This window comes from Notechis scutatus, chromosome 2, assembly GCF_049901735.1.
Source record: "Notechis scutatus isolate UNSWTSFEM ecotype Mainland chromosome 2, rNotScu1.2, whole genome shotgun sequence".
Taxonomy (NCBI): domain Eukaryota; kingdom Metazoa; phylum Chordata; class Lepidosauria; order Squamata; family Elapidae; genus Notechis; species Notechis scutatus.
In genome coordinates, this window is record NC_142010.1 from 148844567 (window position 1) to 148865062 (window position 20496).

Sequence of the window (20496 nt, forward strand, 5' to 3'; positions counted from 1 at the left end):
CATTTTCATGGTCATGGTCATGATATGCACTGAAGATGGTGTTTGATTTCGTTGTACATGGTGCAATGACAATAAAGTAAACTAAACAGCTTTATTTAATTTTATTATTCATTTCTTTATTTATCAAACTTCTTAACAGCCCATCACCCTCATAAAAGTATTGTATCACTAACTTAACATCTTCAATGATTTGCTTCACAACTGTGGCAAGAAAGGTCGTAAAATGGGGCAAAGCTCCCTTAACAAATGTTTAACTTAACAACAGAAATTTTAGGCTCAATTGTGGTTTTTTAAGTCGAGGAATACCCATACTAAATTTAAGATAATCCCTCCTAAAAAGCGGGAGAAGTTGATAGAAAAACACAAAGACAATATTCCTATAAAGTTTCCAACTCCCATGGCTGGTTGCCCTATGATTGCCCAACGCCAACTGAAACCAGTCCTTGAGATTTCCTCCTTTCCAGTCATTGTGACACACTTACAGAATCCATACCTGAGAAAAGGGAAAGAGGCCCAGATCATCAAATCCTCCCAGTGGTGGGATTCAAATATTTTTTACCACTGGTTCGGTGGGCGTGGGTTGCACACGTGCACACATTTTGCGTGCTGCGCCAAATGCGCACTTTGTGCAGGTGCACAGGCATATGTGCAGGTGCAGAGGCGTTCTAATTTGCCTCCTGAAAACCTGCACTCTCCCAGTTGCTTCAGCAGCTGCCACGCAGCGCTCTGCTGGGCTGCGCAAAGAAGCTGCGCTTCAAATTCAGAGGATAAAGGTGAGTATTGGGCCCAACAGCAGAGAAGCAGAGAGAACCGGTTCAGTCTCTGCTGCTCATCACCGCTACCGGACCGAACCGGTAGAATACCACCACTGATTCCTCCCATTTCAGCCCTAGGGAAACTTTAGTTCAATTGACAACATGGAAAGTTTTATTATCTGAGGGCACTCAGTTGTCCACCAGGGAAGGCAACACAAAAACAATGGGTCTCTACACAGTAACAACGGGTCTCTACACAGATGAAAAGTAACAACGGGTCTCTACACAGATGAAAAATGTGTAATAGTTTATCGGAGCCAGCTAAGAGGAGAGGAAAAGGAGAAAATAAATTCTAATAAAAATATGAAAAGGAGACAATGGAGAGGGAAGAGAAAAAATAGAAGTACAGATGAATCAGCTCATTCTTTTATTGTTTATGCAAACTTGAGAATGAAGACATATTCTATCAGCCCATCAGCCCTTACATCCCTCCAGGCAGAGCTCAGCTAAAAGTTTACTTTGGGGGGGAGGGGGGAGGAAAACTCCTCTGTTTCTTTTTTAACCTTATTCTTAAGACCTTGCCATATTATTATTTTTTTGTGAATCATCACAATCACTGCCACTGTTTTCCTTTCAGGATACTGGTTGAAATGAACCATGGGAAAATTCTTGTAACAAATCAAGCAGGCAAAAGGTCTGGCATCTCTTCAACAGCTCTTGTTCTTAAATTTGGCTCCCAAGCACACGGAAAATGTTTTCGGTTTCCCCACCCATTCATCTCTGCTGATAGACCCTTTGAGGTTGCCCTAACTTTGGACATTCCAACTTAAGAAAAGTCAGCCTTGCCTACCAGAGCCCAGAGAAGAATAAGGCCCTAGTTACCACTTCGAACTCAGAGGGTAAAAGCCAAAGGGTCCTATTGGCTAGGATGCTATCCTAAGCAGCATGTAACAGGTTCTTTCTTAATGATTTCAAGCAATATCATCTCACAATTATATATTCAATTAAGATACACTGAAATCTACCTTTACAAATTGTCACAATGCCCATTAAAAATATATTAAGAGGAATGTCATTTTCAGTCCTTGGGCTCGTTTTCTTGTCTATACACCCATAGGAAAGGGTGCTGGTTTATATGTTTTTTGACTGAAAACCACTACTTTTTTCTATTTTAAAAAAGTCAAAATTGCTGACCTGAAAACTATATTATTATTATACAAAAAAACCCAACAGTGTACACAGTAAACGAGATAACTATGCTGGGTTTCGTATCACAAATCACTAGTCGAACACTTCCCAAGCATTTAGGACTGTGTGATGTATCGGCAGATTAAGCGAGCAGATCCCAGTAAGGTGGCCTTCTGCAGCTGACCAATGGTGATTTTGTCAGCGCCAATTGTTTTTAAGTGCTTGCCTAGGTCTTTCGGCACAGCACCCAGTGTGCCTAGTACCACTGGAACCACCTGCACTGGTTTATGCCAGAATCTCTGCAGTTCGATTCTCAAGTCCTGATATCTGGTAATTTTTTCAAGTTGTTTCTTATTGATTCTGCTGTCACCTGGTATGGCAATGTCAACGATCCACACTTTTTTCTTCTCCACAATTGCGATATCCGGGGTGTTGTGTTCCAAAACTTTATCAGTCTGTATTTGGAAGTCCCACAGTAGTTTTGCATGCTCATTTTCGACCACTTTTTCAGGCTTACGATCCCACCAGTTCTTTGCTACAGGCAGATGGTAGTTGTGACACAAATTCCAGTGGACCATCTGAGAGACCGTGTTGTGACATTTGTAGTCAGTCTGAGCGATTGTCTTACAACAGCTCAGTATGTGATCGATGGTTTCATCTGCTTCTTTGCAGAGTCTGCATTTGGGGTCATCAGCAGATTTTTCTATTCTGGCTTTGATTGCATTCATTCTGATGTCTTGTTCTTGGACTGCAAGAATCAGGCCTTCTGTCTCTTTCTTCAGTATTCTGTTGGTCAGCCATAACCAGGTCTTTTCCTTATCTACTTTTCCTTGGATCTTTTCAAGGAACTGTCCACGCAGTGCTTTGTTACACCAGCTGTCAGCCCGAGTTTGCATTGCTGTTTTCCTATATTGATCCTTGGTTTGCTGCACTTTGAGCAGCTTCCTATTGTTGACCTCCATCAAAGCTGGGTCAACACTGTCTTTCACATAATCTGCCAGAGCATGCTTCTCTTCTTCGACTGTCTGCTTCACTTGCAAAAGTCCTCTGCCGCCTGCTTTTCTGGGCAAATATAGCCTGTCAACATCACTACATGGGTGCAGCGCATAGTGTATGGTCATCAGTTTTCTCGTTTTCCTATCCAGGCTGTCCAGCTCTGCCTGGGTCCAGTTTACGATCCCAGCAGTATATCTGATGACAAGCACGACCAGGTATTTATAGCCTTGATGGTGTTGCCACCATTCAGTTTGCTTTTTAGAAGCTTTCTGACCCTTTGTGTGTATTCTTTGCTGACCACATTTTGTATGTAGTATGCCCAGGTATTTGTAGGCTTCGGGTTGGTGACACTTGATGGTTTGTCTATTGGGCATTTCGATTCGATCACTTTCTACAATCTTCCCTTTTTTCAGTGCCACTGTGGCACATTTGTCTTGGCCGAACTCCATGCTGATGTCAGTGTTGAAAATTCGGACTGTATTGGTCAGTGACTGGATCTTGATTTCAGATTTTCCGTATAACTTCAGATTATCCATGTACAGCAGGTGATTTTCTGTGAATTTTTAGCAGTGTGATAACCCAGGTTAGTTTTCTTTTCTTAAAAACCAAATTTTATTAATTTTCAAAGACAATACACAGACAAACAAAACATAAAACGTAAGAACATAGAACTTCTTTTCTAAGAACTACTTAACAAAACAAATAAAACATCTTATTTAAGTACAACATAATTCTAAATTATCACATTTCCATACAAACACAATTTAATATGCATCTTATGTATTCAACTTCATATCTTATTACTCTTTTTCCAACTTCTCACTGTTTCTTCCTTTACTTCTGTTCAATTTTATTCATTAAACTTATACTTTCATCTATTTCATATTACTATATTTCATATTATTACTATTTCATATGTTCTTATCCAACATTATTAATTCTCAATAAAAAAACATAAACAAACAAAATACATAACATAAAGACATAAAACTTCTTTTTAGAAAGCGGCTTAACCCCGGGTTACAACTTTTTGTACAGACATAAATCAAATTCATGCTCACCTTATATACTATTTCATATCTTATTTAACATTCTATATTTTCCATATGTCTTCTCCCCTCTTTTCACTCTCTTAATTCTATTTTATTTATTTAATCTCAATTTAAATCATTATATTTGTATCTTTTGTCCTTTTTCAATTATCTATTTATCTTTTCTCTTTAATACAAACTTTTTCCTGTAATCACTGGTTGAAGTATGACACCTTTCTATCTTTCCCCCAAATTTAACACTTAAAATAATACATAATTTCCATTGTGATTCTGCTTAGTACATTCTACATAACATTTTAAAATAAAAAACATAATGAGCTTATAGTATGGTAAAAACAATGTTCCATAGCAAATTAATTAATTAAACTCTATTAGTTAATTCTTAGACATTTTACACATTCCCTACAATGTTCTATTAACACATATGTTATTCCAATTTTCTAACTCTATTTCAAATACAAATACTACAATACAATCTTATGTACTTTTGCAGAATCTCTTTTTAGATTATATTTTACCCTTTGTCTCTGAAAAAAACCTGTTTTTTAACATCTTGTTTTAAGCCTTTATAACTTCTCTTCACTTTTTCCCTTTCTTCCTTGTCAAGTCTAGCCTTTTTACCGCCCCCTCTCTCAATCTCCAGCCTCTTAGTCTCCCCTCTCTGTTGTATTCCTCTTTTCTGTTGCTTTCTGACATTATATCGATTTTTCACCTTATTTTTCCCTTTCTTGGTTGTTTTTTTAGAACTTAAATTCTCCATTTTCTTTTCCTTTTTACCCTTTTCTTCCTCAATTAAAATTATATGTCCATTAAAGATGGCTTCTTCTTCTTCATCCCAACCTTCTTGTTGTTGCATTTCCTGATAAGTAGAAATCGCCATTTCTAAGAAGCGAAAAATAGATCCAAAAGAGCCCTTGCCTTCTTCTTCCTCTCCTTTTAACTTTTCAAATTCCATTTTCAATTCTTCAACAGATACCATTGTGAAAAAAATTTTTTAAACAATCCAAATGTTTTTTTAGTCTTTCAAAAGATAGTTTACAAAAGTCCCAAAGTCATCAAGCAATCAAAGTCAGCACAAACTGTTTCATTTAGCACTTTCTTCTTTTAATACTTTCTCTTCCTGGGGTAGAATTCAATTACACAATTCCAAGGTAATTTTTGGAAGTTTTATTGCAATTTAATCTCTGATCTTATAAGCTCCAAGCAGTCTCCTTCAACAAACCTTGGTATAAATCATTTACCTCTCTTCCTTCCCACTTATAGCAAAAATATTTTAATTTTTAAATGCCAGTGTTTAGAAATCTAATGTCCCCTTGGCTTTAATTTTCAAAATTAGTACCTTCTGCTGCCAAAGCGGGTATTTCCGATTTCCATCTGCTATCTCCATAGGGAAGGAAAGTGAGGAGAAGAAAAAAAAAGCTTTCACTTTCACTTTCACCTGCAGCTTTGCGATCCTCTTGGGAACAATGTATCACTTAAAGAGCCAAAGTTCCAGGGAATTCAGATGTTGCCTGTCGTCCCGGTTCAGCCAAAAGCTTTCACTTTCTCCACTTTCTCCTGCACAAAACTTGTCCGGTTGAGAGGTTCTTTGTGGCGGCCATTGCTGACTGCCGTTCCACCGCCTTTGGAAAAGGGAGTTAAGCCAGCTGGGGAAGGGGGTTGCGATGCCCCCAGACCCCTGCCCGGATCTCCCCTCTCTTCAGTTATCCCTACAGGATAACTATAGCTTCCCAATCCAACTGGATCGAAGGCACTCCGGCAGCGAGCGTGGCAGGGATCGTGCACAAACTTGAATTCCTGCCGCCTCCGAAGCCTGACAAACCGGAACCACCCAGGTTAATTTTCTGTAAAATTGTTGACAGGGGGGTCATGGTGATGATGAACAGCACAGGTGACAAAGAATCACCCTGGAAAATCCCTCTTTTGATGTTGACTAGTCCACAGCTTTCACTTCCAATAAACAGTTCTGTTTTCCAGTGCTTCATCGCATTTGCAGTAAAAGTACCAATGCACTTGCATATTCTGATGACATCCAGGCACTTGTGCGGTAGCGAATCAAATGCTTTCTTGTAGTCAATCCAAGTTGTATGCAAATTTGTTTTTCGGCTTTTGCAGTTCTCTGGAATCATTTTGTTGATCAAGAGCTGATCTTTTGTGCCCCTGCTTCCTTGTTTGTTTCCTTTCTGCTCTACTGGCCAGATGTTATTTGCTTCTAGGTAGTCCTGGATCCTGTCAGCTATGATGCTGGTCAGCAACTTGAACATGGTTGGCAGATATGTTATTGGCCTGTAATTTGCAGGTGTTGCCCCTTTTGCTGGATCCTTCTGTATCAAGTAGGTTTTCCCAGCTGTTAACCATTCACTGATGTTTCCTGTCTGCAGCATCTCATTGAAATGTTTGGCCATTTTTTGGTGCAGGCTGGTCAGGTATTTGAGCCAAAAGCCATGCAGTTGATCATTGTCAGGCGATGTCCAATTCTTGACTTTTTTCACTCTATTGCTTATTTTTTTTAGTAGTTATTTCCAATTGGTCCATTTTGTTCTTGGAGAATTTCATCTCAAAGTCTCTGATCCACCCAGCATGGGTTGTAACATTTCTCAGTCTCCCACAGGTCTTTCCAAAACTGAGTAGTTGCCATTTTCTCAGGTTTTTCAATTTTCGTATCCCCCATCTGATTCAGATAGAACCGTCTTTGGTTTGATTGGAACAATTGATTTTGTTTGTACTGGATGACTGGCTTCGTATCTTTCAATTTTTCTTGCTGTTGCTGTTAACTGCTGCTTCACAATTTCCAATGCTTCATCAATTTTTCTTGTGCTGAGCCCGTATTTTTTTATCAGATGTTTCTTGATCTTGCTGTTCTCCAGCTTTTTCTCCTGCAAATTCTTCAAGTTGCTTGCATCTGCTCGCAGGCTCTTGATTTTCAACTCCAACCTGATTTTCCACTGTGGTTTTCCAGTCAATTTTGTAGGGGGCTGTTGAATCCCCAGTTCTTCGGTTACTAAGACTGCTGTACTGTAGGCAAGCTGATTTGTTTGTTCAATTGGTGTTATCTGGACTGCTGGAAGTGCATAATTCACATCTATCATCAATGGTGCCAAATGTTTTCTAGGCACAGTCTTCAAGGTTGGAAGCCTTCTTCTTTCTGCATTTGATGCAGCATGTGCCAAGATTTTAGCTTTCAGTTCTTGCTGCCTGGCATTGAGTACTCCTGGTGTTTCAATGGTGACTTCAGGCCCTTGCTGTTCCTGTTCTTGCAAAATATCTGCATTTTCTTCGAATTCAGGCTGTTCAGTTGCTCCAAAAATTATTGGAGTATTTTCTGCTGCCACTTCAGCAGTCTGCTGTTCAATAGTCTGTGTTCCCATTTCACAATTTTTCCGTATTTCTTCAAGTTCGACTTTACTGAGCACTTTGTTCCGAGTGATGAATTGTCACTGATCGGCTAATTGTAATCCAGTTATCCTTGAGTTTGGATATTCTTGTTTCTATAATTTGTACATCCTTTTTTGGTAGCCTCATTTTTCTGGTTCTGCTTTGTAGTAGCATTTCATTACAGTGCGGTTCTCTGACATGGTGTTTTTCTGCCGCTTCTGAGGTTGTTCAGCTTCCAGTAGCCCTGCAGGCCCATGCCCTGGTTGCTCAGCTATGGGACCCGTGGCCTGTAGCCCACTTGTCAACGGATGCCCAGGTTCCCAAACACCCGACACGGTCCTTGTTAACCTAGGTGACAACCGAGCCAGTATAGGCTTCATTTGGTTGTGTTTCACCATGATTCATTGCATGGGTTGTTGGGTGCACTCAGTTCTGCTCCTCGGCCGAGACCTCTCTGACATGGTTGGACCTGCTGCCAGCACAGCTCTCAGCTTCATTGGAGCAGTTTAGCCCCCTGCTACATCAAGGCAGCACCCTATAAACTATATTGTTGTTGTTGTTGTTGTTATTCCTGACCATTGCAAATTGCCTGCAATTCCAAGTTAGAAAGCAGGATTCAGATGGGTCATTTGGATTAGAGTTCACAAACAGTTCAGACTGGTAAAGCATCCTTAATGTCTCTTCTCTAGACAGGCAATCAAGACCCTAATCTTACAATAAAGACAGTAAATGCCCTAGACTGAACGGAAAATTGAAATCTATAGCTGACAATCAATATTCCTCTGCTCTCCATAGAATTACCACAAAATTTCTTAGATAAAAACATCTATTTCTAAAAGAAAATCTTTCCCAAAAACTTGTAACACACTCTGTGAGGGAACTTGTACACAAGCTCTTTAATTTGCAAGTTTTATGCCACTCTTAGAACAAAGATGTGGAATAGAAGTTCTCAGTTTCTGTTGCTAAAGATAAGAATGGCTTTCTAAGAATAGTAGAAATAGAACTAGTTTTCTAAGAATAATAGAAATAAGAATAGTAGAAGACTAATTTTGTTTTTAAACAAAAACCACAAGTAGCCTTCCATGGTATTTTTCTTTTACAGTTCTTTGTCTTTTTCTGTAAATACTTAGATAGCATGCCCATTTTCTTTCTTCAAACTCATCTATCTTTCAAAACAGCTAACTATTTGTCTTTATTTTTATCATGGACTGGAACAGATCTCTTGTTTATATGTAGGATAGCAAATGAGTGAGACAATAAAGTCAGGATTAGTGATCAAACACATATCAACGCAAAGCCACCCAGGGCAAAGTTTATGGAATATCAAACACAACTAGGGTGATAAAACAACAGATTATTTAGAAAAACATGTCCTTGCTCAAGTACTTCTCTGGGTTTCTCTGTCTCTATGGCTGAAGAAAAAGATGACAGTATCCAATTCATCTTAGCAGATACCTAAGAGTCCATGCATCTCTTTTTGCATTTCCTCTATGTTGCTGCTTACTCATTTCATTTATAACTATGGATGTAGCTTATACAATGCTTAGTCTTGCAGGCAAACAACCATTCTAAAATCATGCCAGGTGCAGATGTTTCATAATGTAAAGAATTTATCATTTCAAGAATCTAGGCCTTCTATTCTCAGCAGATTAAAACTGTTTAGCACGTGTGCATAAAGAAACATTTCCAAGTAGCCAACTCAAGTTATAACCCAAGCCACTAACACTTATATGATCAGCTTGCTCAAAAAACCCCCATAAAAATTCTATGTGGTCTAAGTTAGGTCAACACAGAATCAAGACAGCAAACTCTTTCCTGCTGGCTCTTCCTTAATTCTTACAACTTTCAAACTCTATAGCTATTTAGCTCAGAGTTAAAAAGCCCACCATTGCAGTCTAACAAATGGGTGCTGAATTCATTTCTCCATAAGGAAGAAACTTGAGTTAACCTTGGTAAGTAAAATCCTTGCTTGAAAAAAAGAAAATTTTCTCCAAATCTAAATATTGGCTACATTCAGGGATAAGAACTGCGCTGAAACAACTGGTCAAGCTGGTTTCTTTATAATATTTATGCCACTTAAAATAATGTTCTTTGGTTAATCCTGTGAAGATTTGACTGTATTATAGTATTGCCAGTTCTGGAGCGAGATATTTAATCTGAATACAGATTAATCTGAATACATATTAAAATACAGGAAGAGACCTGTATTCCGGTCATCCAGAAGCATGACCAACTGTGCATGCGTGCAGTAAAAAAAATGGCATAAGGGGAAATTGGCACAGAAATTTGTACCGATTTTGTTCACCACCCGATTTTTTAAATCAGGTGGTCGCGAACAGGAAAATCGATTTGGTTGTGAACAGGAGTGTTCGTGACCTGAGGTTCCACTGTATAAGGTTTATTAAACAAACAAGGGAAACATTTTATTGTCTGTCCAAGGTCAGATTTAAGACACCACGAGGTAGAGTCAAAACATGCAAAAGCAAGTAGGCTTTATACAACATCAGATAAATCTGCACAAAATCTTCTAGAGAAATCACATATAGTTGGGTTCATACAGCAACAGATCATTAAAAACCCAAATTTGGCACAGCCCAATCCCCCTTAATTGTGTTTAATGAATGAAATTCATTAATATCTATAGCACTGGCAACAGCTAACTGAAAAGACTTTAAAGACAACTTGGCCGAACAGTTCCTTATTCTGTTTTATTGAAAACAAACCTAACATACAAAAGAAATAAAACTCCATGGTTCCTTCTTCTGTTTTACTGATAACAAACTTAACTTCCAAAACAAACATAACTCTTTGAGATGTCCATTTATATCCTTCAACTGAAGAATGGAGCTTTGTCCATCAAAGTGAAAACTCTGAATAGAAGCTGGAATAATCGGTTGCAACACAAATATCTCCATTTCCTCATTTATTGAGCCAAATCTTATTAGTCAGGCAACCTATCAAAAAAAATTTTTTTGAAGTTTCTAATTTAATTTTTTAAAATTTGTGTTCCTATAACTGAATTAGGGAATAAAGTGTAAAAAAAAAGCATCAAGAATCATAGCTCCTGATTAATTATGAAGCTGGTACCACACTGGGCCATAATATGTATCTGAACATTAAATTTGAATGACAAGCATAATTCCTGCTCTTCGAAACACACTGAACTGGGCAGTGCTTACTGACTGCTGCAGAAATGATTAATTTCAATCTTTCAAGAGTTTGCATCAATAAAAAGAAAAGTGGACTATTTTGAAGGCCATTTTATGCATTCATTTAATCATACCATGCCAAAACAGCAGGGACTGCTTCATAGCAGGAAGTCCTGGATGTAAAAGAAGCAAAGCTTGTTATATCTAAAAGAAAAACCCTACAAATCAAATCCAGAGAAGTGTGGCCAAACTCAGAGAGTCCCCACCAGTGCTGGACAAAGTGAAGCTGGAAGTAAAAAACAACAATATTCCTTTAAATAGTGTCTAGAATTTGATTTCTTTTTATTTTTTCTTTGCCCTTTCTCACAAAATTCTTCAAAGCTTTAACAAACCTCTTCTATAAATCCAATACAGGAAAATTATCCAGGTCACTTTCTTAGTTTTTTAATTTGTTATTTGTACATTGCTTATAATCATTAACACATCAGTTTCTTTTGCATGTCTTGTAGCCTTCAAATCAATCTCAAATCTTGACAGGTAAAATTTATTCTTCTCCCACAGTAGCTTTTAGTCTATCAAGAAAGGCATACACTCTTAAATGGTATAAAAAGTATTGATCCAAAGAATTCCACTGGTGCCAGTTTGCTTCTAGGTCCAATTCAAAGTGTCAATTATGATCTATAAAGCCCTACAAGGCATGGGGCCAGGCTACCTATGGAACTGTCTCTGTCTCATTTTGGTTGGAGCTCTGAGAGTCCTCTCTTTATCTTTTTAATTAATTTCTAACAGATTTTAATAATCTTTGACTCCTTTTAAATTCTACATTTTCTAAATGTATAATTGTTAGATAGTGTTTTTATATTTTAACAGTTTATTGTACGCTGCCCAGAGCATCTCCCCAAGAGAGATGGGTGGTTCAAAAATGTTAAGAAAATAAAATAAATGAATAAATCCTCACTTCCTTCAAATTCATGTGATCAATCTATATAAACCACAGGAAGTGCATGCAGTGGCAGTACTGCTTGAAGTCCACCACTATTAATCAATGTGCATATTCTCCCTTTGTGCATGTGATCAAAGATACTGTTTGGGTTAAAACAGGAACACATATCGTGGAATTACTGACTGCATTCCCTATAACACACTTAATATTGTCTGGCAATGTTAATGCAGGAATTGATCTAATGACAAGGGAAAATAAATTATTATGACTTTTTCCTGTTGTGTTATTTTGTCACTGCCACCAGATCAACCTTAAAACAAAACATTTCAAACACAAATCAATTAGAATCTGCTATTCATCTCCAGGAGGTATTTATAAACAATCAATTTCAGTCTGCCCACCCCTGGAATAAAGAAACCTGAGTTGATCAATCTTGACAATACATAGGCATTAGATCTGACAATTAGGCAACATGCTTCTGAACAAAATGCACATACTGCAACAAGACCTACAAGCCTTTGTTAGTAGGAGCACTTGATACCCACACTTAGCATAGAGAAGTATGACATGGCTTACAACATAGTACACAATGAAAAGAACTCTCTATTGATAGCAAGTAGCAAAGTGGTGATAGACAGAACACAATAAAACAAATGAGAAGGTGCACCAACCATTGCAAACTGCAGACACTGTCTCCACCGGCAATTCTGGTGCTTCAGGTTCTGCCCTCCAAATTTGGGCTTGTCACAACAGAAATCACAATGGCCACAGTCTGTTTTCAGCAGACAGGCTTCACATTGACCACACTTCCGGTTTTGCGGATTTTTAGAGGAATGCTATAAGGAGAAAAAGGAAGCTATCAAGCCAGGAAGTATATGCTGCAAAGCCTAGGACAGTGTCTAAATAATCCAGTTATTTCTAAAAAGCATAACGTTCATAAACTCTGTACTATGTGAGAATTAGGAAATAAATCTATCTCAAATGCAATCAAAGCATAAACAATTCAACCAACTTGCATAACTAAATGTCTATGGAGATTCTCAGTCATCCAGGCCATGGTTGTCCCAAAGGCAGCTGGACTTTCTTTGTTTTATCTTGAAGACATTTCACTTCTCATTTAAGAAGTCCAGAACTGAAGAAGCTGCATGGATAAGAAGCGAAACGTCTTCAAGGAAAAACAAAGAAAGCCCAGTTGCCTCTTAAAATAGCATGACCTGGATGACTGAGAATCTCCATAGGCAATTCAATCAACTCTATTCTTTTTCAGAAATCTTGTATATTGCAGGAATTTTTAAATTATGAAGCCAGTTATAGTAAAATTTAGAAAATCAAGGCAATGGAAATTGTTCCCTGGACCCAGAATGACCAACATAGCTTACAGTCTAACAAGAAACAGAGATTCAAATCTGTATTTCTGAAGAAGATAGCTGCAATATTCCTTACTTGCTATAGTTATACCAGTGATCACTGAGATAAGATCACAGACCTTCATATCAAGTTTTAGCTGCTCAGAATTATGTAAATTCAACTGGTTGAACATACTAGTTGGTCTACTATAACCGTAGGGTGCTACCTGAAAGAATCACCTAAATATTAAGATAAAAAGTGACAACCTCCAAGGACTGTAGGAGTCTACTCTGTACACTCATATCTTCCTTTTCTTTCTTATGTTATGTATTTGTCAAGAATTGTTGTTCTAAGATTGTTAAAATTAGATCATTTTATTGCTGTCTCTGCCTCTTTGGAGAGTGACAGACTTACAAAACTCTACAAAGCAAGTTCAATGGCTACTCACTTTCCTTCCTCCCACTCTGGCTCCTCATAGCCCATTGGATCCCAATAAAGAATCTGTTTTGCACTTCACCTGGGAGCGTGGATTCACTTTGTAGTGGATTCACCTAGTCCTCATCAGCTAATGACTTCATCTATTTAACCCATTTGCCCAACCTCTTAACTCAAAATTGGTCATGTTCCAGATAAATCGGAAAACCAAAAAAAGAAACACATTTTACCACACTGTCCTTGAGTTTAGCCACAGGATGCTTGGGAGGATGGCCCACTTTCTTCCTCTCTTTCGCCACTCCCAATTGCTTCTTCTGTTGGGAGGAACCCAACATAAGTTAGTGGCTGGGAGGACTTGAAATTCTTACTTGTTCCCCAAGACATTTTTAGTTCAGAAAGTTGGAAAACATTGCGGCGTTCTTCTCCCACTGAAAGACTCTCTCTGCGGTTTGTGTGGTGTACTTTGAAGTACAAAAAAGACCCAGCATTACATGCCTTGTATCATAGCATAGCCAAATGAAATGAGTAAAGGACTAATTAGGAAAGAGGATTCCAAGAAGAGTTATGGAGCAGCGCAGTGATTTTGACCCCTTTTATTAATACCATCTAGATTTTAATCATGTACAGTTAATCCTTGACTTACGACCACAACAGAGCCCAAAATTTCTGTTGATAAGTGACACCGTTAAGTATATTTCTCCCCATTTTATGATCTTTCTTGCCACAGTCATTAAGTGAACCATTGCAGTTTTTAAGTTAGTAACTTAACTTACTAACTTGTCAAGTTGATAAGCAAATTTGGCTTGCCCCATTGAATTGGCTTGTCAGAAGGTCACAAAAGGTGATTACATGATCCTGGGACACTGCAACCATTATATAAGTACATGCCAGTTGGCAAGCATCCAAATTTTGATCACTTGACCATGGGGATGCTGCAATGGTCTAAAGTTTGAAAAACGATCACAAATCACATTTTTCAGTGCCATTATAACTTTGGTCACTAAACGAATGGTTTTAAGTTGAGGACTACCTGTATAAGGTAACTGATTTTGAAGAACAAAGCCTTGCTTATAGTTAGATTTTTGTTTCGAATCAACAACAAAAGATTTTTTTTTCCTTCCAGGAAAAATTACTCTCAGACAGCAAAAGAGAGAAGTAATTTAATAGCCAGCTAAATTAAAGGCCATCTGAATATGGCTTCCAAGAAAGAATCTTGGATTGGAGGTAAAGAGTAAAGATGCTTAATGGGAAACGAACGAGCAAGCTCACAATTTAAGTAACACAATTTAAGTATCAAATTCTGTGAGAGCCCACTGCTCACGCTTCAGATTCAATGATTCTGAACAAAACCCCTTTTTGTTGCCCTCGAACTTTCTCTTTGACTTTTCTAATCTCTTAAGACTGCAAGATAGTTTAAAACCCTGCTTTAACACATACTATTTTATTTATTTTATGTTCTGATTCTTTCAAAAAGGAAAAGGTCAATGGGAAACAGACATAGTGCAAAGCAAATTGCTAGATTATAAAGCACTTCCTTTGTTCCTAGAGAATCCCACAGTCCCACTGAGAAAAAGGGGGAGAAAGGCCTCCATCTCCCCCACACACACATGCAGGCTTCTGCGGATAATAACTTCCCTCTCCCCCTTTAATATACATTTTAAACAAAAGGGCTGTTTTAGATTCAGGTACAGCACACTGGGATGCCTCTTCTTCTTAACAGTTGCCAACCCCACCCTGGCTATTCTTAGCCGTTCCTAACACTTTTGTTCCTAAGACCAGCTGGAGCCAATCTCTCCCAGCTTAGGAGTCACAGTCCCAAGTATGCCTAGTACCAATGATACCAACTTGGCCTTTATTTTTCCAAATCCTAGTTCCTCGAATTCCTCCTTCATGCCCATATACTTCTCCGGCTACTCATATTCTTTCTTCCTGGTGTCACTGGGTTCTGCTACATCTCTCACCATCACTGTTTTCTGCCCCTTGTCTACTATCACGATGTCTGCTTGACTGGCCATTACCTGCCTATCTATCTGAAACTGTAAAATCACACGGGATCTTATCCCTGTTATTCTCCATGACTTTCTGTGGAATCTTCCATCAGGCTTGGGAGGGTCTAGTCTATACACTGTGCAGATGTTCCTGTTTACAATGCCAGGCTACTTGGTGGTGCTGTTTAGTAGACAGAGTCTGTACCTTGGGTCCTTAGTGTAGTAGGCGCCTGCTTCTCTGGATATGGCATTTTAGTGCCTGCTCTTGTGCTGCTAATATCAGTGCCTCTGTGTTGTCTTTCACTCCAACCTTTTCCAGCCACTGATAGAATTTTCCAATGTCAGCCATCACACTATCTGTAAATTATACATCCCATGCACGGTCTTGTGTTGCCCTGACACTTCCTCCAGTTGATCTACTTCTGTCTCAGGCATTCTCTCAGCAGCTTATCTTTGGTGAAATATTACTGAGGTATTCCTGGATGCTCTGAGTTTCATCCAAGATTGTGGACTACTAGACCCAGCTCACCTCTTTCCATCTGACGTAGTCTCTGAGTTGGGATGGAAATCTCCATAGATTGTGAAGAGCTTCCAGGTCTCAACATGGCCAGCTACCATACTCTCCTTTGGCCTATTGGCAGAATATCTGATGACAAGTGTTGATGATGTGGATCTTGTTCTTCACATTGAGCTGGCTCTTCATAACCTGTCTTATCTTTGATGGTACTTGGACGTTGCTATTTTCCTTGACTCCTCATTGTGATATCACTGAGGGATACCAATGTACATGTAGCTGATCTATACGTCTGCCATATGGCCCACTGGCAGCCTCACTACAGACTTAACCATCTTCCCTCTCTTTACTATGATCCAGCCACTTCTCCGAATGACCACCCAATGTCCTCCTTGTAGCTCAAAGTCAGGTGGATCTGTGAGTTGATATCTTATTCATTCTTAGCACAGAGCTTTATGTCATCCATATGGAGGAGGTGGCCAATGGTAGTTCCACTCTTGAACGTGTATTCATATCCAGTCATTGTGATTATTTGGCTAAGGCGGGTTCAAGCCTGTGCAGAACAGCAGCAGGGACAGGGCATCACCTTGATACATGACATACTCGATCACTTGTGCAAGCTTTCTTGAATTGACTTCCAGTGTTGTCTCAACAGTCCTACTGAGTTCTTGAAGAAGGTCCTTAATGTTATGTTGACTTTATATAGCACAAGGAATTTACAGACTCATGTGCGCGGCACTGAGTCCAAAGCTTTCCGGTAGTCAATTGAGGCTGCTCTCAGATTGGTCTCTCTAGACCTTGAGTTTGGGTGATTGTTCTATCTATGAGCAACTGGTGTTTTGAGCTTCTAGTATTGTTTTCAATGCCCTTCTGAGCTGTGTTCATGTACTGGCCCATATGGTCCTGTTAACTTGGCAGCTATGATGCCTGATAGGATTTCCCATGTTGTGGGGAAGCTGGTTATTGTTTGGCAGTTGAGTGGTACTGTTCCCTTGGAAGAGAGGGTATTTCATAATCAGCAGTGTCCTTTTTATGTTAGCCAGTCTGGATAAGAACTTCTTGTTAGCAGCTGGCTCGCCTGTGGTTCTCTTGTCTCACCCAAGTATGGTTTGTTCCAGTAGCCCACTTAATTATCAGATTGTCCTGGTTCCTCAACATATGACACAGATTGTATTAATCCAGGCAACATCGGAGTCAGTGTGACTCTTCTAATTAACCTAACTGTCATATCTGAGGTAGGAAGATGAAACATTCAGGGGTCTTTTTCCAGAGACTACCAGTAATGTAGGTATCAACCAGGATTCAAACCCCAGTCTCCCACGTTCCAGAGGGCACTCTAATCACTACATTGTCCAGTCACTCTAGATATCTTAAGTCCCACCAATTGCTCTATGAAACTACCTGAATCCTTCTACAATACTAACTTTTTTCAGTTTCAGTCAGAACACACAAAAAATCCAAATGAGTGAGAGTTAGTTGGAGCTGATACAATACTTGTCACACAAGAGTTGTCTTTCCTTAAACCTAAATCACATTTACATCTAAATAATAAGAGAGCAAACCAGATCAAATGTTATTTCAAGAATTGTCATATTGCTTTCTCTCCAAACCTGTCAAAAATAATTCAGCCTCAGATCCCAGATTATGCTGTACTGAAATGCTCTTTACTTCAGCATTCTCCATGGAAGAACACTGACACTTTCTATCTTTCTTTTTCTCTTTCCCATTTTGGGGAAACATGTTTTGGTATTATAATTTCTAAAGGAGCAGACTGAAATATACTTTCAACATTTTGAACTGAAATAACTTCATTCTTCACCAAACTAGAAAAGGCCAGAACATTTTATCCCTGTTCAAAGGAGTAGAAATATAGAGTACAAGTAGGATAACTGTGGATGGCTCTATTTTATAATTCCTTCACTAGAAAGCATTCAAGATCCTTGAGTCCAAGTGGATCTGGGTATCCCTAAGCACTACGCCACAGGAATATTTACTATTCAATTTGCAAGAGAAACCAGCCTATTTGCTATGTATTTTTCCCTTATTGCATACATACCCGATGCCTTACAAGAGGATTGCCTCCAGGATCCCTTTGAATGGTAGGTTTCAATTTCTAGAATAAGAAGCAGAACAAGTGATGGAATTAGCAATTGGAAATTATGATCTAAGTGGAAGTATATGAGACATCCATAAACGAGCCCCCCCCAAAAAGAGAAGTGGACAGAAAGACAGGACTGAAGTAAGGCTAAGCTGCCTTCCCTAACTCCTGTAAGTTAACCAAACACATTTTCTTTTAACATCAATGAAAATGAGTTTTTCAAAATTTTATCCATGAGTAAAGGGGGCAAATTAATTTCTAAATAAGAAGGAATTAAAATGAGAAAAAATGCTTTATAATTATATTAAAAATACCCCATCTATTGCACTTAGTTCAGAAAAAAAAAAACATTTTCAATTGCTCTTCCACTCATATTTGTTCCGCCCAATTACCAAATTTAACAATTGAACATTCTGAAGAACATTAGAAAAAAATGATTCTGAATTATTTTATCTTTTGAAATGAGTACAGCATATGTTGTGATTCAATTCTGCTCAACCCACAAACATAAATTATAAATTTTATGTAAGGCAATTTATATTATAGTACAAGCCTAATAGAACAGGAATGCAGGCCACTTACTGGGGTAGCAGACTGCCTCCGGTGGGGTTGGCCTGGGGCCAACTGAGCCTTTAGAAATTGCCTACCCTGACAGCCGAAGAAATGAAGACAGCAAAGAAAATGAGAGTGAAGATAGTCAGCATGCTCAAAGATATTGGAAAGAACCCTGCCTGAAACATCTGTATAAGAAATCTTCAATCTTTTCATCAGGTTAATAGTGTGCTGATGGTATTCAGCTTTGTTCGGGTATTTTCCCACGTCATTATAGTTGTGCTTTTAAAGTTGTAGCAACGTTTCAGCAGAATCTCATCTGCCATCATCAGGCTTCTGTATTGTGTTCGTCTGTGAGTCAGACTTTTACAGTTGTTTCAGTTTTGAAAGGCAGATGAGATTCTGCCGAAACGTTGCTACAACTTTAAAAGCACAACTACAATGACGTGGGAAAATACCCGAGCAAAGCTGAATACCATACATGTAAGTACCCGCGAAAACTTAAGAAAATATGTATGTATGTATGTATGTATGTATGTATGTATGTATGTATGTATATATGTTGCATTCCATACTGACCTAGAAGCCTTACAATGTGAGACCCCTTTTCCTAATTCTAGCAGCTTTATAAAGAGAGTTTATAAAGAACTAGAAACCCATACTGTTTGGGTCATCGTTTCAGAGATATTTCCTTACCTAAACAAACAAACAAAAAACAGAATGACCAAGGGCAGGCAAAATGCCAGCAGGAACAGGAGCAACTAACTTCCTTTCCTTCCCTTCCCTTATTCTGACAAACAGAGGAGAGAGAAAACAAGGAACAGATAAATACACACAAAACTGAAGAACTTCTAGCTCCAAGTTCATTATTAGTCAGATTCAATATAATTATTTCCCAAGAACCTTGTAGTATCCAATGTTAGATTAAAGAAATGTGCCTCACCTAAGGCAGAGAAGGACATAGAAACCAAGCTCCTGTTGGTCCAAATATTACATTACAGCTCTGCAACAAGCTTCCAGCGTTTATCATCCTTGAAATTAATTCCACCTCATAAACTGGTCTGCTTCCAGTATGAACATGTATAAGCAAGGGCAGAGCTGGGAGTGGAGACCCAGATCCCTGTGGAACATTAACTGTCATTTTTATTTGCACGAAGAACTAGTGCCACTCACTGTGGTTAAAGATGGCTTTTTCTGCCCACATTGTTTTGGGGTGAAGACATTCTTTGCTGAAGATTCCTGGGAGCAACCGAGAAACGCAGGGCAAAGTTGTAGCAAGTTAAAGAGAAATTCTACGCACAGATGCGCACACTGCACGGGTTTGTTCCCAAAAACAAAGACGGAAAGCCATGCACAAAGCCACTTTCTGACTCGCTACATGCCATATTCCAATTTGCACAGGCACTATGAACTAAGAAGCACTCCACAATGAAAAGGGATGTTGTTGCTTGGCAGAAAAAGAGTTCCCTTTATAATCCTGTTTGCCAGGATGTAGCATTGTTCCTGCTTTGTCAATCTCTTGCTGCTAATTTGTTAAAAAAAAATCATGTTGGGAGTTTGCAGTGATAGAAAACCATGCAAGCAATTCAGAGGAGAAAAAGACCAAATGGAATGAAGTGGAATGAAAGCAAGCAAATACCAAGCCCCAGTAAGTCACACAGCAGGTACTTACTGCTGAAACTTTCTTCGAGCTGCAGCTGTCCTTCTTGGGTGAGACTTTTTTCTAGAAGGATCAAGAGTCATTTAGTGCTAGAGTGACAGAGTTAACATACATCTCAGATACATTTATTTTTTAGAAATCACTCCTGGGGAATCTGTATTCATTGGGGTCTTTGACCAGAGATCTCAAGTTCAGGATAAAATCATGCATTCGCTAGCTGTGAGCATTTCCAGTTAATGCAGCCACATTCTTACATTTCCTGATCATTTCCATACAGAGCAAAGATTTTTGCAGATCCAGGAGAAAGACATTAGAACACACAAAATAATTGTTACATTGGAATTCACAGGCACCCTCAGATTTTAAAACTCATATCAAATGCAACAACAATTGAAAATGATGTTTATATATCCTAAGAGAATGTTCCTTACATAACTCTTCCTT

General features: G+C 38.7%; 2 protein-coding genes across 32 annotated transcripts in view; both read right to left on the reverse strand.

The window, feature by feature from the left end:
- LOC113422969 (methyl-CpG-binding domain protein 1) overlaps positions 1-20496 on the reverse strand; it is an 87798-nt gene that overhangs the window by 21834 nt on the left and 45468 nt on the right. For 8 of the 31 annotated variants that reach the window (XM_087956596.1, XM_087956586.1, XM_087956613.1 and 5 more), the window contains 6 exons: positions 20065-20115; positions 19566-19631; positions 18423-18488; positions 17799-17855; positions 13471-13554; positions 12130-12294 (listed from right to left, as the gene is read on the reverse strand). In XM_087956596.1, coding sequence (XP_087812722.1) covers positions 12130-12294; positions 13471-13554; positions 17799-17855; positions 18423-18488; positions 19566-19631; positions 20065-20115 — 489 coding nt within the window. The remainder of the gene's footprint in view (positions 1-12129; positions 12295-13470; positions 13555-17798; positions 17856-18422; positions 18489-19565; positions 19632-20064; positions 20116-20496) is intronic. The other 23 variants (XM_087956606.1, XM_087956594.1, XM_087956607.1 and 20 more) reach the window with 10 other exon arrangements.
- LOC148132313 (uncharacterized) lies at positions 1918-3598 on the reverse strand. The gene has a single exon (XM_087956622.1). The coding sequence runs from the start codon at positions 3473-3475 to the stop codon at positions 2060-2062; it is 1416 nt and encodes a 471-aa protein (XP_087812748.1). The 5' UTR covers positions 3476-3598; the 3' UTR covers positions 1918-2059.

Excerpts from the sequence above, each read along its gene's own strand:
- LOC148132313 (XM_087956622.1), bottom strand. The coding sequence starts at position 3,475 with ATGGATAATCTGAAGTTATACGGAAAATCTGAAATCAAGATCCAGTCA.